Below are 23934 nucleotides of genomic sequence, written 5' to 3' on the forward strand. Positions count from 1 at the left end.
GCCGTTCACATTAGAGTCTCGTCCGTCATCAGTCTGTAGTTGGAGAGGTTTGAGGAATGTGTTAAGTATTTACGTCCATTACATATTAGTACGTCCCCGTCTATAACCGGTGTATCGTCCGAGTGAATCTAATGTAAAAAGAAGAGCGTTCACAAGGCAGTCTAAGGATTTATCGAAGGTTGTCCTTGTGGACCAACCTCCTTTTAATAAGGACAGTTGTTCCTAAATCAGCTTCAACGTTTTCTTCTGAACATAACCGGGTGAGCTTGATTTCTAGCCTCCTGTTGTATTTTACTAGTACCTTTTCCTACCTCAAAAACCCTGTTCTGCCTATCCCGGTTAACCTTTTGGTTTTGGGTTGTTTGAGCCTTTTGGATTTTGCTAGTTACTTTTTTATTTATTGAACTCTGCTGTAGCCTGGAGGATAAGATCGTTCGTTTGCTTGACCCCCCTCTGGAGCTTGATGCATCTCGCTATATAACTATATAAGTTGGAGTTTCTAACGTTCTAACTTAGTATTGGGCTATTTAAAACTCATTAGCGATGTTAATGGTCTATAGTCTGTTATACTTTTCAACTTATAACCATAGAGCTAGGTATACCCTACCCAATATTTAGTTGGCTAAATTATGGCTAGCATTTCCTTTTTTACGGTAGATTGGTTTAGTTCCGTATCGGACAGTGTTATACTTGCAAATTATACGGGTTTGTCCTAATGAGCTTTAATGATTTTTTTTGAATATCTCTGTCAAATAATGTCCGATTTGGGAATTTTATACCATTTTGGACTCGTAAGGATCATTACTATCGATTGGCATTGGAAAAATGAAAATCTAGATTTTGACATTGACCTTCTTGGATTTTGGTAAATAGCTGTTTCAGGTGCTCGATACCGATCTCCACTTTTTTTCAACGAATATCAGCGGTCGATGAAGCTACTTTGTAGCGTCGGCATCCGGTCTTTCAGCTGGACCAGCAGACATCGATTTGCTGGTATTAACTCGTATATACATTTAAAATGTAAATATGACTAAAATGTAATGTAATAAAATGTACTTGTATCATTTTGCTCATTTGTATAACAAACTAAGACGAATTTTATTTTATTTTTCCTTGCTTAATGTCGTAAAGTACAAATCCAAAAAGAAATTAATTTATAATAATAATTCTATTTTAGGTCTAAATATATATTTACAAATTCAGATACATTTATAAAAACAAATGTTAGCAGCTATTATTAAAATATCTGTAGATCTCCGAGAAAAGAAGGTCCAAAATACAATTTATTTAAAGGTATGTTGATTCACCTGCAATATAATAATAAATGTATGCATTATTTAGACATTTGTTAAAGAATAATGAATCAATGATATAATATCGATTTGGTGATTAATACTCTAATATCAAGAAGAATTTGAATTTGCCAATTGGCTAATCCACTTCCACACAAAAATGTGTTTCTTTATTTTTTTTGCGCAGCAAATGCGTTTCGGACTATGAAATAAGACCATAGACGCGTTTCTGCATCAACAACTTTTACTTAAATAGAGTTTCGTTTTTATTTGGATTAAAGATAAAGGCCATACTTTAAAGGAAGTAATAAAAAAATGGTTGGGATGAGCAGATATATTGTAATTATTGTATGCACATATTTATTATATGCATATTTTCCTTACTAGCGTGTATTCTCCGGCCTTGCCCGAGGAAAGTTTGGTGCTACAAATTTTAGATACCTTTCCTTCCACCAGTACCATCTTGATCCCCACCCCCATGTTAGTCTTGTCGTGAACATGTGAAGGGGTATCAAATAAATTCTGACAAAGATCATTGAAAATGAGCTTTAAATTGATAATAAGGAAACAAGTTTCACAGTTTTCGCCAAATTTCCACACAGGTGCCTGTTGTAGGTACCCCTATAAAAAAAATGAGCTTAAACACAATAATTTCGCATCCAAACCCTTGTTTTTTTCATATTAGTCGTCCCTTCAAAAGGAAGAAATGCAACCGAGAGTTAAAAATCTATGTAACTCGATTATTAGCCTCGTTTTTTTGAGCCTATATTGGACTATACGAGTTACAGACACAAAACATACCATAAAGATTTACTTAAAACATAAAAAACTGTTTATTTCGAAGTGACAAATACCATTAAAAAATATGGAGCAGATATGCGAGAAATCAATACTTAGCCAACTGTGTTCCGTACAAATATTTAATTTCGAACGCACTGTTCATATTGGAACTATATAATATAGTCGCCGGTATTTCCCAGACTTGCCTGTTTCAAGTTTTTTGCTTCACCACTTCCCGCCCGTGAAAAATTTAAATCTACCTGTATTTTCAGAACTCCGTCAATTTTTATCGATCGCTTGAAAACGGGACCAGTTATCGATTGTTGGCAACTCGTACGGCGCGGACAGTAGGACAAATTTTCAAGACTCTTGCTTTTATAGGTTCTGAGATCGATGCGTTCATACATACAGACGGACATGACTAGATCGACTCAGCTAATGTCGCTGACGAAGAATTTATTACCAATTTTCAATGGGATCAGGGTATAATATAAAAATCAAAACGTTTTATAAACAAAAAAATATTTTCTCAAGAAAAGTCAATTACTATCCGATAGTTCCTACGATTTCTTCTTGACAGTGGTTTATATCTCATATGAAATATTATTATTATTAAATTTACAAGTAGACTTTTCGGTTTCACCTTGTAAACAATTACCTTGTAAAAATAATTATGCGAAATTCAAACAGTTTTCCAATAATTTCTCGTGCTCGTCTCAATTAATTGGGTTTGATCATAATTATAAAACATTAATATAAATAATAAGAATAATAATAAATATGTTTACCCACAGTTATTCAATCGTTGGGTGTGAAGGGGGCAAGCATGAGATTTCTCTATATTTGTGAATTTGTCAGTCACACGCCAAAGCAACCAAAACACGTAATCGAATTTGAAGTGGAACAACACTGTGCAGCTTAATTTTACATGTTGCAACAGTACTATTTAATTTTGCTTATATTTTCAGGAAAGGCTACAAAAATATACAGTGACAGGGCTTTTCTTTGAGCTAAAATTATACTCTTATTTTTAGTTTAGGCTAAAACAATAACCGCTTTCTAGAGCTTATCCTTAAAAACATAAACTGTACAAGCTTGTTGTTTTTACATTTTAAAAATAAATAAATAACATAATGGCAGCCAAAAAGTGTGGAGTGGTGTGCTATCACCTCTTGTCATGGTTGATGTTGATATCACCCCGGATATAAATCTGAAATTAAAAATGAAAAGGGCTCAATAACAAGAAGAAGAAGAAGAAGAAGGTATCGTCTTTTGTTAAAAGTACTTGACTATAAATGTTTTACGTTCAGATAGCATAATTGAGAGAAATTACTAAACTATTATTTATCTTTAGCTAATACAACAACAATTGAACTATATACTATAGATCCGAGTACGGACATTTTGTGTGTAGAGTAGAATCGCTGAGAGAACTCTAAGTTACTATTTAATTGTAAACAAATTAAAAATATTTAATTTTTGGTCGAATTTTTTTCTTGCGAAGAAGAAGAATTTTAAAGAATGAAACATAAACATAAATAAAATCGAAAGACATATAAAAGTATAGTGGAAACATTAAAATAATAATAACATAAGTGAAAATAAACCTACCTTCCAAATACTATTACACAAATATAGGGAAACCAGGCCCAAACGTATCAAAGAAAAAGTCCTTTTGCGGTCCTTTTATAATAACAAGCTTTTTATTAAACAAAATAAATGAGATTCTACTCAATTAGTTTGATTGGATGAAGCAAATGCAAACTTGCATGCATCTGTGGATTCTTCTTGTGTTAAATCTCAAAACACACAGTCATCTAAATAATTTAGACGATTCTTTTCTTTAAACAACAAATTTTGCACATCGACGGGCCAGACCCATTAAAAATTTTGCAAAAATTAAAAAAAAATGTTAGTTTTTATTCCCCACAAAACCAAAACAAAAATGTTACGTAAATTATAATTATTTCATTTGTCATTTCAGTTATTTATAAAATAGAAATGAGTGAGATTCTTCTCATTATGGCCGACTGGACGTAGCCATATATGATAGAACATTCGGCCCAGGCTGAACCCAAAAAATGGTAATCTTTTTGTGCAAAGGTATGTAACATCCAGCGGGACCGACCTCATTAAGTAGATATATTCTTGATCAGCATCAATAGCCGAGTCGGTCTAGCCATGTCCGTCTGTCTGTTTGTCCGTCCGTATATATGAACGCGTCGTTCTCAAACCCTAAAAGAGCGAGAGACTTGTAATTATTAACGTCAACGTTGTGCCCGCGTAGTACGAGTTTGTTTCCGATAATCGATAAATTGCGGTTTCCACCCAACCGATAAGAATCGATATCGAAATCCTGTTTTTTGAGCAAATCTCTTTGGTTTTAAGAGATAGAGTTATCAATTTTGACGTGAAGCTTATTTAACAGCTATTGCCACCTCCCCATAGCTATAAAACAAATAAATAATCAATTAGAACAATCCACTAATTTAAGCCACAATTTTAAATCAATTGACAGTTTGAGCATATACGAATGTTATTTGTCATGGTACAACAAGTTTTTACATTAAAATAGTTGAAATTGAACAAAACTTTCAAACTACATATGGGATATTCGAAAAAATATTCAAGTTTCCGGGCTTTTTTTCACTCTGAACAAGTTATTTTTGGTGACTGCACAAAAGAGACTCACCACATTTTTTGATGACTCTGCTGCTTAAGGTAGATACAGCAGGCCTTAGTAACAATTCTCAGAACTCAGCGGAACATTGTTGAAATCTGTCTCCTTATGTAGTGCCGGTTGTACTAGCTCCATAGTTCTGTAAATTAAGATCTTGGAAATTCATTTTCTTTAATACATAACAACTTACTCTGACTATAGATCGCAGAATAAATCATAGAACAACTTACAATATTGGTACTAAGTAGACAAACTTGGCTGCTACCCAACCTATCAGTTCTGGCTTGGATTGCCATGATGAACTTTGTTTTTTTTATTGTAAGGGTGTTGGACGAGATGTATTGCTGAATATTTATATAACATTCGAAGCTTTTACTGAACTCAGCCTTCACTTGTAGACTTAATACATTTTTGAAGCTAGGGATTGGTAGCTTCGCGGGGAGAATAATTTTACAGCGAGTAAGGGCATTGTTCGCAAAGAAATAATAATAGTACAAATTTGTCTAAAGACCACAATATTTAACTCTGGTAAACATAGTAAACTACCCTTGGTAAATTGATAAAATATTATTATATTATTAAATTGTAAACAAATACCTTAAATGTTTATACAAGCGTATGTGTACATTCATACAAAATTCATAAGGTAACAAACACGCAAAAACGTAAACATTAAATAAAAGTGCAATCGTTGCATACATCTTTATATCTCCGAAGAGGCCAGGATACCATTATCGATTTTTATTGACTTTATGGAAACAAGGCAAGTCTCTAACTTTTAAAGTCCCAAGCTCGTATTGTCTCTGAGATCGGTGCGTTCAATAATACGGACGGAGGTACGGACACTCGGACGGACATGGTTTAATGGATTTGCCTTTTAATGCCGATAAATATACATATATGTATATATAAATATATATAAATACCTTATGGGACCGGAAAAGGTTTTTTTCTCTGTTACATACAATTGCACAAAACTATTTTATTATTTTAAAAATGCAAATACAGAAAATATGCATATCGCTGCAGAGATAGTGTAGCAAATTAACATATGAGCAACATTTTGTCAACATTGGATCATAATATAATAATCTGACCCAGACTCTTTTAAGTCTCACAACAAAAACCCGACTCTTTTAAGTCTCACAACAAAAACCCGACATTTATTAAAAACTTCCCAAATCCGGCCAATCTAACCATCGTTTAAAGTAAATTTAAACCCATTTTTTAAGACATTTTTTATATATGTACCCGGCACACTAAACTGGAATTACAAGTCGTGAAAATTTCCGTTTACTTGTAAATAAGCGGTGTTATTTATAAGTCTGTCGGTCTGCCGCTAAATATAACTGTAACTATCGAAATTCTTAAGAAGGTTGGAAATCGTATTCCATATATAAAGAAGACTTTCGAAGGCAAAAAATAAAAATGCACATATACTTATTTCCCTGAGGCATTTTAAACATGATTTTTTTATTTTATTATTATTGTACATTTCATTACCATTAAAGCAAACGTTTATTATATCTGTGCGAGAGGCGCACAAAGTTGTAAAATGCATTGCCTTAAAATTGAATCAGATAGAAGGGTTTTTATAGTTTCAGAACATAGTAAAATAAAAACCTCTGCAGATGCTCTACCAAACCATCAATTCGAATCCGAGTGACGCCACAGTGCGGTTGAGCATTGTTGAGTATTGTTGTACTGTGCCGCTGATTTCCCGGACGTTCAACAGGCATTCGACCCAGTCTGGCCTGAGGGTTTCTTTTATAAGCTTATGCCCCTGTTTGCCGAATGGCTTCAGTAGGCAAGCTAGATTTGTTCCTGAAAGTCAATCCGCTCACTCCGGAATGATCCCCATTCGCACTGCTGTCCCTTAGGGGGCAATCTTTTATGCTGTTTATACAAGGTATCATCCCATTTTAGACAGCCGTGAAACACTGACAGCGAAATTCGCAGACGATACTGCATTTCTGGTATAGAGCAACAGCGCAATTACTTCCTTCAGCCGTGTGCAAAACTTTTCGAATGATTTCCATCCTCAGGATGGAATATCACTATCGCCGGCTCTGGCTAAACGGGGAATCAGGCATCAGGTGGAAGAACCACAAACATACATTTAAAATTTCAAGTCTGTAGCCCTCTAGGTTCCAAGATCTAAGCGTTCATGAATACGAAAAGACGTACATGGCTTTTGACGCTCAGCAAGAATATATATGTACTTCACTGCCACTTCCACTTTCTTACTAAGGACTTCCCAAAGCTATTCTTGGGCCGACTGTCCGTCCGTATATATAAACGCGGCGATTTTGGTAACCATAAGAGCTCGAGATTTGATATTTTTAACCCGTCACCCGTTAAAAAATTTAATAAGCAGTAAGGAAATCTATCTTAATAAAAATATTATTATTTTATATACATTACTCTTTGAGTGGGAGCTAGATAAAAGTATTTGTAATTGCTATTGGTTTAAAGAAAATTGTTTGCCTTTGTTTGTTGTTTCCGATATTGAATAATTGGGTACAAGGTATACTAAAAGTAATGGTTGTAATTTTGGTGTTAGTAGGTGAAGAGTAGACTCACCGGATTCCCAATCTTCATCTCCTTCTTCACCAGTTTGATTCAAGTCAGAAGATGATCGTTTGCAATTATTGTATGACTTCTGTTCGAAGATCTTATCCCCGCCAGAAAGGTTGGAAATATTACATCGATCAAATATACGTCGACTATCAGAGGTTTTTTCATACATTTTATTGTGATGCCTCCTTATTGGCACTTTATCGAATGGTATAGCGGACGGTTGATTAAAAATATGCAGCTTTTTGTTGTCCTTGCCTGACGAAGTATTACTAACGCTTAATGGGCATTTTGATGAAGACTGTTTTCGTTTAGATGTCAACGCAGGAAGTTTTGAGATAGTTGATTTTTTGTGTTGATTTTTTGTCTAACAAAAATACGTTTATATCTTTAGAATTTTTTTTTCTAGCACATTACACTTACAAGTTTTCTGTTATGTTCTATTAGGTGCGATTTTGTTTCACCTATTTCATCACTGGTATGAAATGGACCTTCGAACAAACGACTTGAGGACGGAGAGTTTATATCAGAACCCTCACTGTTCAGATTCTTATCATTATCACCAGGAAAAAAATCCGAGCTTCGATTATGGCTCCAATTATTTTCTGCAGACGGTTCAGCGTTTATACTGTCGAAGCATTTTTTTTCTTTTATAAATACAAGAGAGATCTGCAAGTACGAAAAAGAAATTCAAGTTAATATTATTTCGTTATATATATTTATTCCAGCGGGTTTTAATAATTTTAGATGTTACTTTCCCAACGAGTTTCCGCCCGGGGATCTGAACTGCACATCTATTAAAAAATATCTTTAAAATGCATCGAATAAATAACCATAAAGTTGGTTATCCAATCGATCTCTCAGATCGGTTTATATAAACACCCTACCCTTGTACATTTTTTATGTTAGACTTAACAGTAGAATAAGTTTTATTGTAAATATTAATGTAAATTTAATTTAAGTTGTTCCCACAATAACAGTAAAATTGAAATTAAGCAAACAACATGTAAAAAAAAACCATAAAGTTGGAATCAACAGTTTCCGCCCATGTTAGTCTTGTGGTAAGAATCTTGAAGGCAAAAAATTGAATTTTAAAAATCGCTGAAACACGTATTCATGAGGTTCATATGTAAGGCTTTGAAATTAAGTTTGAAACAAAGCGAAACAAACAAAATGATAAAAGTGCAAAAAGAAACACTAAACTAAACTAGATGTAAGTACATAAATGTAAACGAAAAAGAGAGAAATAAATAAAATTATATATTAACTATATAAAAGCACAAGCAACACCAATGGTTCCTAGATGACCCATTTATCCTTGGTTTTACGCTACCAAAGATAACGTCCTAACGAACCTAAATGACCGAAATGGTCAAAAAATATGAATGCTTTTTCTTTCAGCTATCGCCCAGCAAAATCCCCCGCCCAATCGACGGTACCTAGTAGACCCACATATCCTTGGTCATACCAAACTATTGATATAGTCCTAGTGAACGACAGAATCTCTGCAAAATGCGCACAGAAACGGTCCAGAAATATGTATGCTCTTTTTGTACCTTTGTGGGTATGCAATGAAATTTTTCATTCATAAAAATTTTAGTTCGTCTGCCTACTGGGCATTTCTGTTCGCCTGGTATTTTTGCCAAATTTCCGTTCAAATCTCACGCCCCCTTCATAGCAGCAGCTGTTAACAGTGTTATGTTAATTAACAGCTACCTTGCAGAGAAATGTTAAACAACAGCTAGTTAACAGTTGGGAATTTTATACCATTTTGGACTCGTAAGGATCAGTACTATCGATTGGCATCAAAAATGAAAATCTAAATTTTCAGCCAAATTGGTCAAATGGCAAGGGGTTACATCACGTTTTTTTTTTAAAATCGGGGTCGGTTCGAAAATCACAATTTTTTGATAATTTTTTTGAATATCTCGGGTAAACATTGTCATATTTTGAAATGTTATACCTTTTTGAATTCGTAGGGATCCCTACTATCAATTGGCATTCAAACATTTTAAAAATCGATGGGTTAAAACGAGTGGTTGACCAAAAACAGATTCGTTTGTAAAGTCACCTTTTTTGATGATTTTTTGGAATATCTCAGCCAAATAATGTCCGATTTGGGAATTTTATACCATTTTGGACTCGTAAGGATCAGTACTATCGATTGGCATCAAGAAAATGAAAATCTAAATTTTCACCCAAGTTGGCCAAATGGCAAGGGGTTACATCACGTTTTTTCTAAAAATCGGGGTCGGTTCGAAAATCACAACTTTTTTGATGATTTTTTTTGAATATCTCGGGTAAACATTGTCATATTTTGAAATGTTATACCTTTTTGAATTCGTACGGATCCCTACTATCAATTGGCATTCAAACATTTTAAAAATCGATGGGTTAAAACGAGTGGTTGACCAAAAACAAATTCGTTTGTAAAGTCACCTTTTTTGATGATTTTTTTTAATATCTCGAGTAAACATTGTCAGATTTTGAAATGTTATACCTTTTTAAATTCGTACGGATCCCTACTATCAATTGGCATTCAAACATTTTAAAAATCGATGGGTTAAAACGAGTCGTTGACAAAAAACAGATTCATTTGTAAAGTCAACCTTTTTTGATGATTTTTTGGAATATCTCAGCCAAATAATGTCCGATTTGGGAATTTTATACCATTTTGGACTCGTAAGGATCAGTACTATCGATTGGCATCACAAAATGAAAATCTAAATTTTCACCCAAATTGGCCAAATGGCAAGGGGTTACATCACATTTTTTCTAAAAATCGGTGTCGGTTCGAAAATCACAACTTATTTGATGTTTTTTTTTGAATATCTCGGGTAAATATTGTCAGATTTTGAAATGTTATACCTTTTTGAATTCGTAGGGATCCCTACTATCAATTGGCATTCAAACATTTTAATCGATTGGTTAAAACGAGTGGTTGACCAAAAACAGATTCGTTTGTAAAGTCACCTTTTTTGATGATTTTTTGGAATATCTCAGCCAAATAATGTCCGATTCGGGAATTTTATACCATTTTGGACTCGTAAGGATCAGTACTATCGATTGGCATCAAAAAATGAAAACCTAAATTTTCACCCAAATTGGCCAAATGGCAAGGGGTTACATCACGTTTTTTCTAAAAATCGGTGTCGGTTCGAAAATCACAACTTTTTTGATGATATTTTTTTAATATCTCGGGTAAATATTGTCAGATTTTGAAATGTTATACCTTTTTGAATTCGTAGGGATCCCTACTATCAATTGGCATTCAAACATTTTAAAAATCGATTGTTTAAAACGAGTGGTTGACCAAAAACAGATTCGCTTGTAAAGTCAACCTTTTTTGATGATATTTTGGAATATCTCTGCCAAATAATGTCCGATTTGGGAATTTTATACCATTTTGGACTCGTAAGGATCAGTACTATCGATTAGCATCAAAAAATTGAAAATCTAAATTTTCACCCAAATTGGCCAAATGGCAAGGGGTTACATCACGTTTTTTCTAAAAATCGGGGTCGGTTCGAATAACATAACTTTTTTGATGATATTTTTTTAATATCTCGGGTAAATATTGTCAGATTTTGAAATGTTATACCTTTTTGAATTCGTACGGATCCCTACTATCAATTGGCATTCAAACATTTTAAAAATCGATTGGTTAAAACGAGTGGTTGACCAAAAACAGATTCGCTTGTAAAGTCAACCTTTTTTGATGATTTTTTGGAATATCTCAGCCAAATAATGTCCGATTTGGGAATTTTATACCATTTTGGACTCGTAAGGATCAGTTCTATCGATTGGTATCAAAAAAATGAAAATCTAAATTTTCACCCAAATTGGCCAAATGGCAAGGGGTTACCATCACGTTTTTTCTAAAAATCGGGGTCGGTTCGATAATGACTTTTTTGGAATATCTCAGCCAAATAATGTCCGATTTGGGAATTTTATACCATTTTGGACTCGTAAGGATCAGTTCTATCGATTGGGATCAAAAAAAGAAAATCTAAATTTTCACCCAAATTGGCCAAATGGCAAGGGGTTACGGGTTACATCACGATTTTCTAAAAATCGGGGTCGGTTCGAAAATCACAACTATTTTGATGATTTTTTTGGAATATCTCGGGTAAATATTGTCAGATTTTGAAATGTTATACCTTTTTGAATTCGTAGGGATCCCTACTATCAATTGGCATTCAAACATTTAAAATCGATTGGTAAAAACGAGTGGTTGACCAAAAACAGATTCGTTTGTAAAGTCAACCTTTTTTGATGTCAGATATTGAAATGTTATACCTTTTTGAATTCGTACGGATCCCTACTATCAATTGGCATTCAAACATTTTAAAAATCGATGGGTTAAATCGAGGTTTGGTCAAAATTAGATTCCTTTGTAAAGTCAACCATTTTTGATGATTTTTTGGAATATCTCTGCCAAATAATGTCCGATTTGGGAATTTTATACCATTTTGGACTCGTAAGGATCAGTACTATCGATTAGCATCAAAAAATTGAAAATCTAAATTTTCACCAAAATCGGCAAAATGGCAAGGGGTTACCATCACGTTTTTTCTAAAAATCGGGGTCGGTTCGATAATGACTTTTTTGGAATATCTCAGCCAAATAATGTCCGATTTGGGAATTTTATACCATTTTGGACTCGTAAGGATCAGTTCTATCGATTGGTATCAAAAAAATGAAAATCTAAATTTTCACCCAAATTGGCCAAATGGCAAGGGGTTACGGGTTACATCACGATTTTCTAAAAATCGGGGTCGGTTCGAAAATCACAACTATTTTGATGATTTTTTTGGAATATCTCGGGTAAATATTGTCAGATTTTGAAATGTTATACCTTTTTGAATTCGTAGGGATCCCTACTATCAATTGGCATTCAAACATTTTAAAAATCGATTGGTTAAAACGAGTGGTTGACCAAAAACAGATTCGCTTGTAAAGTCAACCTTTTTTGATGATTTTTTGGAATATCTCTGCCAAATAATGTCCGATTTGGGAATTTTATACCATTTTGGACTCGTAAGGATCAGTACTATCGATTAGCATCAAAAAATTGAAAATCTAAATTTTCACCAAAATCGGCAAAATGGCAAGGGGTTACCATCACGTTTTTTCTAAAAATCGGGGTCGGTTCGATAATGACTTTTTTGGAATATCTCAGCCAAATAATGTCCGATTTGGGAATTTTATACCATTTTGGACTCGTAAGGATCAGTTCTATCGATTGGTATCAAAAAAATGAAAATCTAAATTTTCACCAAAATCGGCAAAATGGCAAGGGGTTACATCACGTTTTTTCTAAAAATCGGGGTCGGTTCGAAGAACATAACTTTTTTGATGATATTTTTTTAATATCTCGGGTAAATATTGTCAGATTTTGAAATGTTATACCTTTTTGAATTCGTACGGATCCCTACTATCAATTGGCATTCAAACATTTTAAAAATCGATTGGTTAAAACGAGTGGTTGACCAAAAACAGATTCGCTTGTAAAGTCAACCTTTTTTGATGATTTTTTGGAATATCTCAGCCAAATAATGTCCGATTTGGGAGTTTTATACCATTTTGGACTCGTAAGGATCAGTACTATTAATTGGCATCAAAAACTGAATATCATGTGTAAAATGGCAAGGGGTTACATCACGTTTTTTCTAAAAATCGGGGTCGGTTCGAAAATCACAACTATTTTGATGTTTTTTTTTGAATATCTCGGGTAAATATTGTCAGACTTTAAAATGTTATACCTTTTTGAATTCGTAGGGATCCCTATTATCAATTGGCATTCAAACATTTTAAAAATCGATTGGTTAAAACGAGTGGTTGACCAAAAACAGATTCGTTTGTAAAGTCAACCTTTTTTGATGATTTTTTGGAATATCTCAGCCAAATAATGTCCGATTTGGGAATTTTATACCATTTTGGACTCGTAAGGATCAGTACTATCGATTGGCATCAAAAAATGAAAATCTAAATTTTCACCCAAATTGGGCAAATGGCAAGGGGTTACATCACGTTTTTTCTAAAAATCGGGGTCGGTTCGAAAATCACAACTTATTTGATGTTTTTTTTTGAATATCTCAGGTAAATATTGTCAGATTTTGAAATGTTATACCTTTTTGAATTCGTAGGGATCCCTACTATCAATTGGCATTCAAACATTTTAAAAATCGATTGGTTAAAACGAGTGGTTGACCAAAAACAGATTCGTTTGCAAAGTCAACCTTTTTTGATGATTTTTTGGAATATCTCAGCCAAATAATGTCCGATTTGGGAATTTTATACCATTTTGGACTCGTAAGGATCAGTACTATCGATTGGCATCAAAAAATGAAAATCTAAATTTTCACCCAAATTGGGCAAATGGCAAGGGGTTACATCACGTTTTTTCTAAAAATCGGGGTCGGTTCGAAAATCACAACTTATTTGATGTTTTTTTTTGAATATCTCAGGTAAATATTGTCAGATTTTGAAATGTTATACCTTTTTGAATTCGTAGGGATCCCTACTATCAATTGGCATTCAAACATTTTAAAAATCGATTGGTTAAAACGAGTGGTTGACCAAAAACAGATTCGTTTGCAAAGTCAACCTTTTTTGATGATTTTTTGGAATATCTCAGCCAAATAATGTCAGATTTGGGAATTTTATACCATTTTGGACTCGTAAGGATCAGTACTATCGATTGGCATCAAAAAATGAAAATCTAAATTTTCACCCAAATTGGGCAAATGGCAAGGGGTTACATCACGTTTTTTCTAAAAATCGGGGTCGGTTCGAAAATCACAACTATTTTGATGTTTTTTTTTGAATATCTCGGGTAAATATTGTCAGACTTTAAAATGTTATACCTTTTTGAATTCGTAGGGATCCCTATTATCAATTGGCATTCAAACATTTTAAAAATCGATTGGTAAAAACGAGTGGTTGACCAAAAACAGATTCGTTTGTAAAGTCAACCTTTTTTGATGTCAGATATTGAAATGTTATACCTTTTTGAATTCGTACGGATCCCTACTATCAATTGGCATTCAAACATTTTAAAAATCGATGGGTTAAATCGAGTGGTTGGTCAAAATTAGATTCCTTTGTAAAGTCAACCATTTTTGATGATTTTTTGGAATATCTCTGCCAAATAATGTCCGATTTGGGAATTTTATACCATTTTGGACTCGTAAGGATCAGTAATATCGATTGGCATCAAAAAATGAAAATCTAAATTTTCACCCAAATTGGCCAAATGGCAAGGGGTTACATCACGTTTTTTCTAAAAATCGGGGTCGGTTCGATAATCACAACTTTTTGATGATTATTTTTTAATATCTCGGGTAAATATTGTTAGATTTTGAAATGTTATACCTTTTTGAATTCGTACGGATCCCTACTATCAATTGGCATACAAACATTTTAAAAATCGATGGGTTAAAACGAGTCGTTGACTAAAAACAGATTCGTTTGTAGTCAACTTTTTTTGATGAACGGATCCCTACTATCAATTGGCATTCAAACATTTTAAAAATCGATGGGTTAAAACGAGTCGTTGACTAAAAACAGATTCGTTTGTAGTCAACTTTTTTTGATGATTTTTTGGAATATCTCAGCCAAATAATGTCCGATTTGGGAATTTTATACCATTTTGCAAAGCCGTAAAGCTCGCAATTCGAAGTTGAGGCACACATTTAAACTGATTCAGGCCGTCACCAAAGAGACATTATTCACTGCCTTACATATTTTAGCGATTTGTTATACTATCTCTACCACCTGTCGCACTGTTGGTTTTTCCGGCATTAATGTGCTTTGCTGCCACTCAAATAAACCTTCAAGTACTCTGCGGACCACGTAACACCTGCCCTTAGGAACAACACACAAAAATATTTAAGTACGTCCTTTTCAGACTTTATTTTGTTTGTTATGAGTAAATAATTTTTACCTTAAAATCCTCCGAAAACGATTTATGATCTTTGTCTTTATGTGCACCATCAATTTCAGATTTAATTAAGGTATGCGTAAATTTATCGGTGTTTTCATCGGTACTGCTAGCTGAAATATACAATATTAAGAAAACATTTAAAGCGTGTCACCACAAAATTGAAAATCAATCGAACTAATGTTGACAGTGCAGCCTGCCATACATAAACGTGTAGTCGTTGGTAAGCGTCTTTTTTAGAATCATTCAATGAACCGAAAAGGGCCTCGGCGCCAGTAAAATAAACATAATAATTATTTGTTCATATCGAACACCTTTAAGTTGTGATGTTCTTAACATGGTAAATTACTGTTTAAATATTTTTAAAGTATTTTGAGAAGTCAGCCTGCATTTGATCATTACTCAAGAATCTCATTAGCTAATTTGGTAAGTTTTAAATATAGATTAATTATGTTATTTATACGCTTTATATTTCTAATAATACTAGCATATTTCTTTACCAATTAAATATTTTAAAAAGTATTGCGCTTGAGCAAACAACCACGGGGCGAGCTGCATCTGGGGTTGGTAGAAGAAAAGACTGGGCTTCTTCCAGTCAGGCTATACGACTAGAGCACTTTTTGTTGATTCATAATCTTCTTCTTTTGTATATATTTTTGGACGATTCAAATATAGTTCGCATTTATGAATGAGTCCAGGGGTCTTGCTCATCTGATGTGAAAATATAATTCAAACTCCTCATTTTCCAAAAGTTTTTTAATTTGATGGTCCATCGAATAGCTTTTACAAATGTTTTGATCAATCTAAGCTTGATATGCAATGGTGACAAGGTTATGTCATTCAAATTCACTAGAGACGCAATTTCGAACATTATTATTTACCAAAGCATATGCTTCTCAATTCCCAATTCAATCCCACTGCCTGCTACTTCAAATACGTTCACTCTTAAGGTATCTAATAGATTATAAATTTTATTTATTTAGAAAATTCATACATACCCGCATTATTTTGCAAAAAGAATGTATTAAGCCAGAAGTGGCAAATCATCTTCCTTGATGATTTTTGAGTAAGTTCGACTTTAATATCACCAGAAACTGTCAAGGGTGAATTACTTATATCCAATATAAAAGTTTTTTGAAAATCAATTGTCCAAGTTTTCAGTTCCTAGGTAAAAGAAGAAATAAAAAATAATGAATGCGCTTACTATATAAAGTGAAAACATAACATGTAAAAACTGGTACTCATAATGTGAAAACCGCATATTTGTAATAGATGTTCTGTGTGGATAAAGGCGCTTCTTTAAAATGCTGTTTTACCTATAAAATTTTCAACCATTTTCGTGCGTTTTACCTTATCATGAAAATCAAGATGAAACTTTTAAGTTTTATTTTAATCGCTTCTTACGTTAGTGAAATAAGTTGTGAAGCACGCTAAGGCACTTGCAACAATCGATTAAGGCTCGAATTTGTTGTATACCATAACAAACAGTTAACAACTGATAGACGTGAGCCTCCCAGTGAGCCACTTCAAGCTGTACAACGGGTCTTCGAAGATGTGCCTCCCTCCCAATAGGCCGAGTTGGTTTACCTTTACTAGCTGTTCTAGGGGCTGCTCCAGAGAATTGACGAGGTCGATGCATGTAGATAGTTTCCGGGCATAGACGGGATATCTAGTTGCCTGTTCAAAGTATTTATGCTTATGTCGGTAGTGCAACAGCATATTGCCGTATGTCTGCATTTTTGACAGCTGGTACACTAGGTCAGCTACCGATCTTGTTTCCTCAAAGGAACATCGTTGCCGGCCAAGTATCTTATATTCAGACAACCGGTTAATTGGAATGTCGGGCCTCTGAGTTATTGTGCTTTTTCTTCCCTTGGACCCAGATTTTATACGTAAATTGCGTTCTTGATAAACTTCTTAGTTCCATCTATCTCCCGATATATAACTTAATCAAAAATTGTGTGAGCGATCGATCATTTGAAATAAACAGGACAAGGACGGACATTGCAAGGTTGACTCGGATAAACACATAAGACTGTAAAACGGGACAATTTGATTCTTATCTTACTCAAGTTCAGAGTAACAGAGTAGTTTATTCCAAACAAAAGCATGGAAACAAACGTATATACGGAATCGTCTACGTAGCCACGAGCCCAAAAATAGTATTTGCTAGATAGTTTCAATTATATTTTTTAAAATATAATTTCACATTCAAAACCCAAACATGTTAGTTTGTTTAAACAAATATATATACATACATGCGCCTTAAGTTTGTCTGTTGAAGAGTCTTGCCTGTCAGAAATTGAACATTGCACTGTACCAAGATTATGCAAGTAATTTGTCTCGGTAAAACGGATTTCAGAAACCTTTAAAAATGAAAAAACTTTGCTAAAGGTTTCTTACAGATAAATTGAAGTGCATACTTACGTAAAGAGTTGTTACTTCATACCGTACATCTGGGATTAAATTTGAATAATACTGAACATATCTACGTTGAGATGGAATTGTTACTCCTTTCCGGTCTTTTGTACGTTTTTCGTCATAATAGGCCAACGCATCATCTGCTGTTTTCTTCAATTTACTATGGACCAAATATGCACATATCATTGTACCTGTTAAATATAAATTTTCAAAAATTATGTACTATATTTTAGTACAAGTACTCAAGAAATCTAAATTAAAGAAGCTGCCTATAATAGATGACTAATCGAATCTATAGCTTTGATTTGGATGATATCGTTACGTTAAGGTTGAAAACCATATAGCCATATCAGCTCAAAACGTTTATTAAAAGGGAGTTCAAGAGTCAAGGATACCCGACTAGAATATACCCCACCTCTCAATTTCTTATAAATATTCCTACTAAAGGTATATATGATTATGGTATTGGTCATTATAATAACAAACATGAGCTTAAACCGGTTTTACGGAACTAGCCAATTCATGTGTAACATATGACAATGATAACTACAGCCTATACACACGTGATAATAGGAAGTACATACCACGCTCACCAGCTACATATACAAAATAGCTGGTCCTGACTGAACGAGTGATGAACAATGCACAGTGTAAACGGCAAGGAGTTACATAAATTTATGCCCCCTATTTTCAATGTGTTCTATTGTTGGGCGTTACATCTCTTTGCAAGGCATTACTTCCGTATAGATAGATAGATAGATAAGGATAGATGCTTTTTTTAACAAAGGATCAATTATAACTAAGAACACTAGGTGTCAGCAGGACCTATTATATTCTAGTTTAAATGTAAGAGCAGCGTTTTTTTTTTATATTTCATAGTTCACAAATATTACCAACTCATATGCAACAAAAGCAAATAGATAAATAGAAACCAATATTCGTAAGTTCTTTTGAGAAATAATATAAAAATAGAGTTTTGCTTACCGGTTCTTCCTTTTCCAGCTTTGCAATGCACGGCTACGACATTTAACGGGTCTCTGTTAAGCCAGGAATCAACGTCATGACAGAAACGTTGTATCAGCTCAATGGTGGGAGGGTTATGATCCTCAAATGGGTAAGTTGCAACTCTCTAGAAATGTAAATTTTTATGCAAGCTTTGACGATATTAACTTTTTGTATCTAACCCTGTGAAATTTATTAATGTCGTAACTCCGTTCTTGGCATAAATTATATATTCTGTAATGATCTCCGTGATTTTCTTCCAGAAATTTATAAACATCATCTAGGCGATTTCGGTAAATGCCTTCGAATATGTCTGGCGCAGGATATCCCATCGCAATAATATTAGGGCATATATCTGAAAAAAAAGAAAGGAATTTAACACATTGGTAATCATATACTAAATAAACTGACTGACTAATACGGTTCAATGGTTAAAATCGTGCAATTTGTACTTTTACATGACTTGCCCTTGTATGTTAGCGCTTAAACTATATTTTGAATAAAATTGTTTACAACTTTTTTTGTTGAGCATTCGCTTCAAACTTATTATCAAAGATTTCATGGAAAAGCTGTTTGAAGTGCGACTTACACTTTTTCAAACATCCGTAGAACTATATATGATATTAATTTGTTTTTATCCAAGAAACTAGAAACTTATCTTTAAATCTGTGTGAAAATGAAAAATCATCTACCCTTTCTTTTTTCTTCCTGGGTAAAAAAATGGGTTCTACATAGTATGGACAAAGTTTAGATGCCAAATTGATATGGAGATCAAACCATGAACAAAAAGTCAAGCCTTATGAAAATCGGTAGAATTTTGACTGAGTTATGGGAGTGGTATTTGTTGACCTATACCTCAGCAGCCCGATTAATGCCGAAGATGGAGACACATTAGGAGATTTTTAAAAAATTATTCGAAGCAGCTTATATAAACTTGCACCCGAACCAACTCGAAGGGGAGTGGCCGTATACAATAGTTATTAAGGAACTGCATGGCTGAGCTTCGACACCAAGAAGCAGTTGGGCAACCTATGCTCCACATGGTACATATTATAGATATATTAAGCCGACCTGCAAAGGGCCACTGCAATCGTTTCAACGGCTATCGGAAACGTCTAGTTGAGGCCATATACTGCGAGACCGGCTTTAGATGGACTACCAATGAGGTGTGCCATCGATTCAGTACTCAGAACTCATTTTCTAATTACAAACTAAATTAAGTAAGAAGCGATAAGATATTCGCATCTTTAGAGTTCCGGGCAGTAGCGCAAAAGAAAAATTGTTACAATTGCCTGATCAAGGAATATTTACTTTTAGATCAGAGTGTACTGTCAAGATTCAAAACAAATATTAAGAAGCTTGTAAGAATATCTATTTAGAGAGCAGAACATTCGTTTTGGCAAATGTAAGTGAAGTCTCGAAAAAAACTTATGTGATCGGTAAGTTACAAGATAAATAGAATATCCGATTGAGCACTAAATAAATTGGAATTAGAATTTTTTTTATGGAATCTCTTAAAATGCTTTAGCTTTATAAGGTTTGTATATTGATAAACACTAATAATATATAAATAATGCAAAGGTAATTCTTACAGGAAAGATCCAAATTAAATCCTTTTTCCTTGTAGCGTCTGCGTTTTTTGCTCACAACATTTCGTAACGCATTGGACATTATAGATATTGTGTTTGCCATATTGGTCTCCAAATATGATGATTGTTGTCTTTTATAAATTATAATTTGTTTTTTATTATAACTATATGCTTTAATTTCTGTTTCATTATTAATATGTCCCGTCATATCAATATATTTATTACAAGCGTTCCTGAATAAACCATTTTTGTTGAGAACATGCAACACCTGAAAAAAAAAGATTATAAAAATTGTTAAAGTAGTACCTACATAATCTAATTAGCATTTTTATAAATATGATAGTTATTCATGCACAATCAAATACAGTACGCAAATAGTATTTTTCCTAGTCGATAGGGCTATAGATAGACATACACTAAAACTTCCTTGTAAACATACACACTCAAGCACGCCCGCCGCAAACAGCCGTGCTTCTTCTTCCAACGGCTCTCTATGAATAATGAATTCCTCAATAATAGTTTATGATTATTGTGCAAATTGTGTTTTTTTATGGTAAGGTGCCTAGAAAATTAAATATACCTAGTCTGTACGACAATATTAATCTATTTCTGAAAACGCGAAATGGCTGCACCATTAATTTTTTAACTTACAGTGTCATTTGAAAACGAAAAATATTTTCTTTTCTATGAACGTGATACAAGCGTTATTTTTTTTAGTCCTTTTTTTAAAGGTTCGTACATGCACTACCGCAAATCTGAACTGATTTTAATGATCGATCTCCCTGATAAAATCTTTAACGCTTAAAATGTTTAGTCGTTATATATACCCAATGATTGGTGATCGACGCACGCTCAAAACTGTAAGAGCTAGCATGCTGATTCTTACTGTATTGATCTTGTGAAGGTTAGGAAACGGGCTTAAAAAATGTATCGCAACTGTTTAAAATTCGTGAAAAACTTTTTTAACATTTAGTTTACCATCCAATCGGGTTTAACCTCCTTTCCGAAGATCTGTATGAAGAATAATTTCAGAATTTCCACAAGACTTCAAACATATCATCACTAGCCATTAAACATATGAGATGAGTAACGCCATTCAACAAGATGATACTATGATTTTCACAAAATTCAGAATGAAAACTAAATCAGAACATTTGCAATCTCACAGCTTAAAGAGTGAGAAAGCTAAAAATAGAATGTACTCTCTTAATTGAGAAATAAAAAAAAATGCAATTAAGAATTAAGTTAAAAATTTATTAAATATCAACAGTAGACGACATACATACTAATGAGAATACAAATTTGGGATAGGTTTTGGTCAGCGCTAGAAAACTAAGAAAATTAATTCTTCGGCTGCAAAAGCGACTGCAGTGAATAACAACACATATATACATATTTTGGTGTACTCATGCATGCATAATTCACACATGCAAACAAGTGCTTGCTCGCCTTCTCCTGCTTACACTCTGCAAAAATAAAAGTAGTCAATTTATGTGGGCGAGTATGACAAAAGTTATTGCACAAGGTGTGCTTTGGGAAAAGCATTTATTATTTCTTCCTTTGCCTTTACAATTAAATAATATCTAAGGTAATTTATCATGGATTAAGGAAAAGTTCTAAGCGTCGTTCATAAGTATAATGTTTTTTCGCTCAATGTTCTTCGAAAAGAAAACAACGTTGAGCACCATGGACCAGCTCTGCTGAAGGCAGTCTGGCGTCTGATTTTGATGCTCGTGTCAACAAGCCACAAGATCGGCATTCGTTCGTCTGAAGAGCGAAAAGCCAGGCTAGAAATTTTGCAATCAAATGTACGCGCGTTACTCTTCTTAGTGATGGGTAATCCGAGCAACTTCGTTTAAAATTAAGTTTGAAAATGAATTTCTTTTACTCATAATATATTATATAGGCTGGTAGTCCCCGTCCTTGCTCTGTCAAAGTTGCAAGTTACCCATTATTAGAAACAACCTCGTACTGCGCGGGCCTTAGGAGGAGCTACTTTGAAAATCAAGTCCGTAACTCTTAAATCTTCTGAGATGGATGCGATCATACCTACGGATATCGTTGGATCAACTAAGCTATTGATGCTGACTTAGAATTTATTCACTTGATGGGGTCGGAGATGCTTCATTCTACATGTATGTGCATTAGCTGATGCTATAAACTTTCTAGCATACACAAAAGGTTTTCGTCCAGGTGTGCGAGATTTGTACCCGGCATCCACGAGGCTTTTCTGACAGTCTCGGGTTGCATTAATGTTGCTTGCGCTATTAAATGGATCCGAGGAAAGCATTTACTCAACAACCAGCCAATCGCTGTTAGTCAAACTTTACGGACGCCTAGAAAACTGAATTTATACGTTTTTTGTTGCCCTTCTGCGAGTTAGTTTTTTCGTTACAAAAAAATATGTTAGTCGCATTATTGGTAGGATGCGTATTGTGGGTATGTGAAATCGAAACTTATCACCGATCTTAAATGATCGATTAGGCGGATCTTTGGGTTCATATAAACTAGTATGTACAGAAAACATTTTTATCACTTTTTAGTAACTCCTAACATTTAATTACAAATCAAATGATATTTTGAGCTCAGCTCCTAAAAAAAATTAATCGTTCAGGAAAATGAAATATTTTTTAAACAAAGTAACGCCACTGGTTTTAAACTTAGGTATATTATTGGCTTTTTAACATTTCTTTAAGGATTTTTAGGTAAATGATCGACCAACGAACTATATTTGCATTTGGTAACATACATATATTAACTTGCATGTTCATTTGCATTTAGCTATCAGAACACATATGTACACACTTATATGTAAACCCATGTATACATTGTTCATTTTAAACATGAGATTAAAGAGATTCTGCGTAACTTATAAAATACTTACATATAGTAAAATATGGTTCTTTGGTGTGCACTACAAAACAATCCATATACATTGCCTCATAATGTACATAAGACACTTGTATGTGTAGCATAAATATATATATATGTATATATTTATATGTATATATATGTAATTCGCAACACTAACACATTTTTAGAAATTCATGCAAGTACATAAACCAGGAGTCGCTAAATTATGACAATTCTAAGGGAATAGTAAGTATGTAAGAGAAAAACAAACTACAAAAGTCATACACCAACAAATAGTTAGAATGCCAAAGCAAATAGGCATTAAGTCCAACTCTTCCTTGCATATAAACTTCATATGTTTGAAAGTGAATTGATGTATGTACATACATGTAACACACTACAACTCCTTTATATCGCCTTCAGAAGATTTAACACTGATTTTATTCAATTTTGGGCTGTTTTCATTGCTATTAATATTTGAGTTGAAGATGTCAACATTTTTGTTATGGAATTTAAACTTTGTTTTTTATCGCTCATATATACGTATATCACCAAATAATCACAAATAACGAATTTGACATTATTAGCTTACGATCATAAAATATAATAAAAAACCTAAAGAATAGCCCATGCACTTTTAAGTAAATTCTCGAGTTATCTGTCAATAATAATGTCTAACATGAACTACACAGGGTGATTCAATCTACTTTTAATAGTACTGAATTGTATCGAATCGTTCTGAATAAGTTCGAATGAACTACTTGCCAATCTGAACGAATGAAGATCCGGCCTATC

General features: G+C 33.7%; 1 protein-coding gene across 6 annotated transcripts; it reads right to left on the reverse strand.

The window, feature by feature from the left end:
- Window positions 1-1149: 1149 nt before the first annotated feature.
- Pten (phosphatase and tensin-like protein) lies at window positions 1150-23800 on the reverse strand. Of its 6 annotated transcripts, none has more exons than XR_010437202.1 (12): window positions 23527-23799; window positions 20290-20554; window positions 18880-19052; window positions 18680-18824; window positions 17702-17886; window positions 17533-17640; window positions 16273-16438; window positions 15278-15387; window positions 7753-7998; window positions 7336-7696; window positions 4765-4905; window positions 1150-1307 (listed from the first exon to the last, which is right to left on the reverse strand). XR_010437202.1 is itself a non-coding variant. In XM_064690766.1 (11 exons), the coding sequence occupies exons 2-11, from the start codon at window positions 20492-20494 to the stop codon at window positions 1288-1290; spliced, it is 1719 nt and encodes a 572-aa protein (XP_064546836.1). In that variant the 5' UTR covers window positions 20495-20554; window positions 23527-23798; the 3' UTR covers window positions 1150-1287. The 6 variants fall into 6 exon arrangements, 3 of the variants coding, with proteins under 3 accessions (XP_064546836.1, XP_064546837.1, XP_064546835.1); XR_010437201.1 differs by lacking the exon at window positions 1150-1307 and adding an exon at window positions 2965-3282; XR_010437203.1 differs by lacking the exon at window positions 1150-1307 and adding an exon at window positions 2965-3282 and having other exon boundaries at window positions 4765-4891; window positions 23527-23798.
- Between the last annotated feature and the right edge of the window lie 134 nt (window positions 23801-23934).

The sequence above is a fragment of the Drosophila montana genome, unplaced genomic scaffold, assembly GCF_035044405.1.
Source record: "Drosophila montana isolate Dmon_TW-CO22-7 unplaced genomic scaffold, ASM3504440v1 contig_3285_1, whole genome shotgun sequence".
In the NCBI taxonomy this organism is placed as follows: Eukaryota; Metazoa; Arthropoda; class Insecta; order Diptera; family Drosophilidae; genus Drosophila; species Drosophila montana.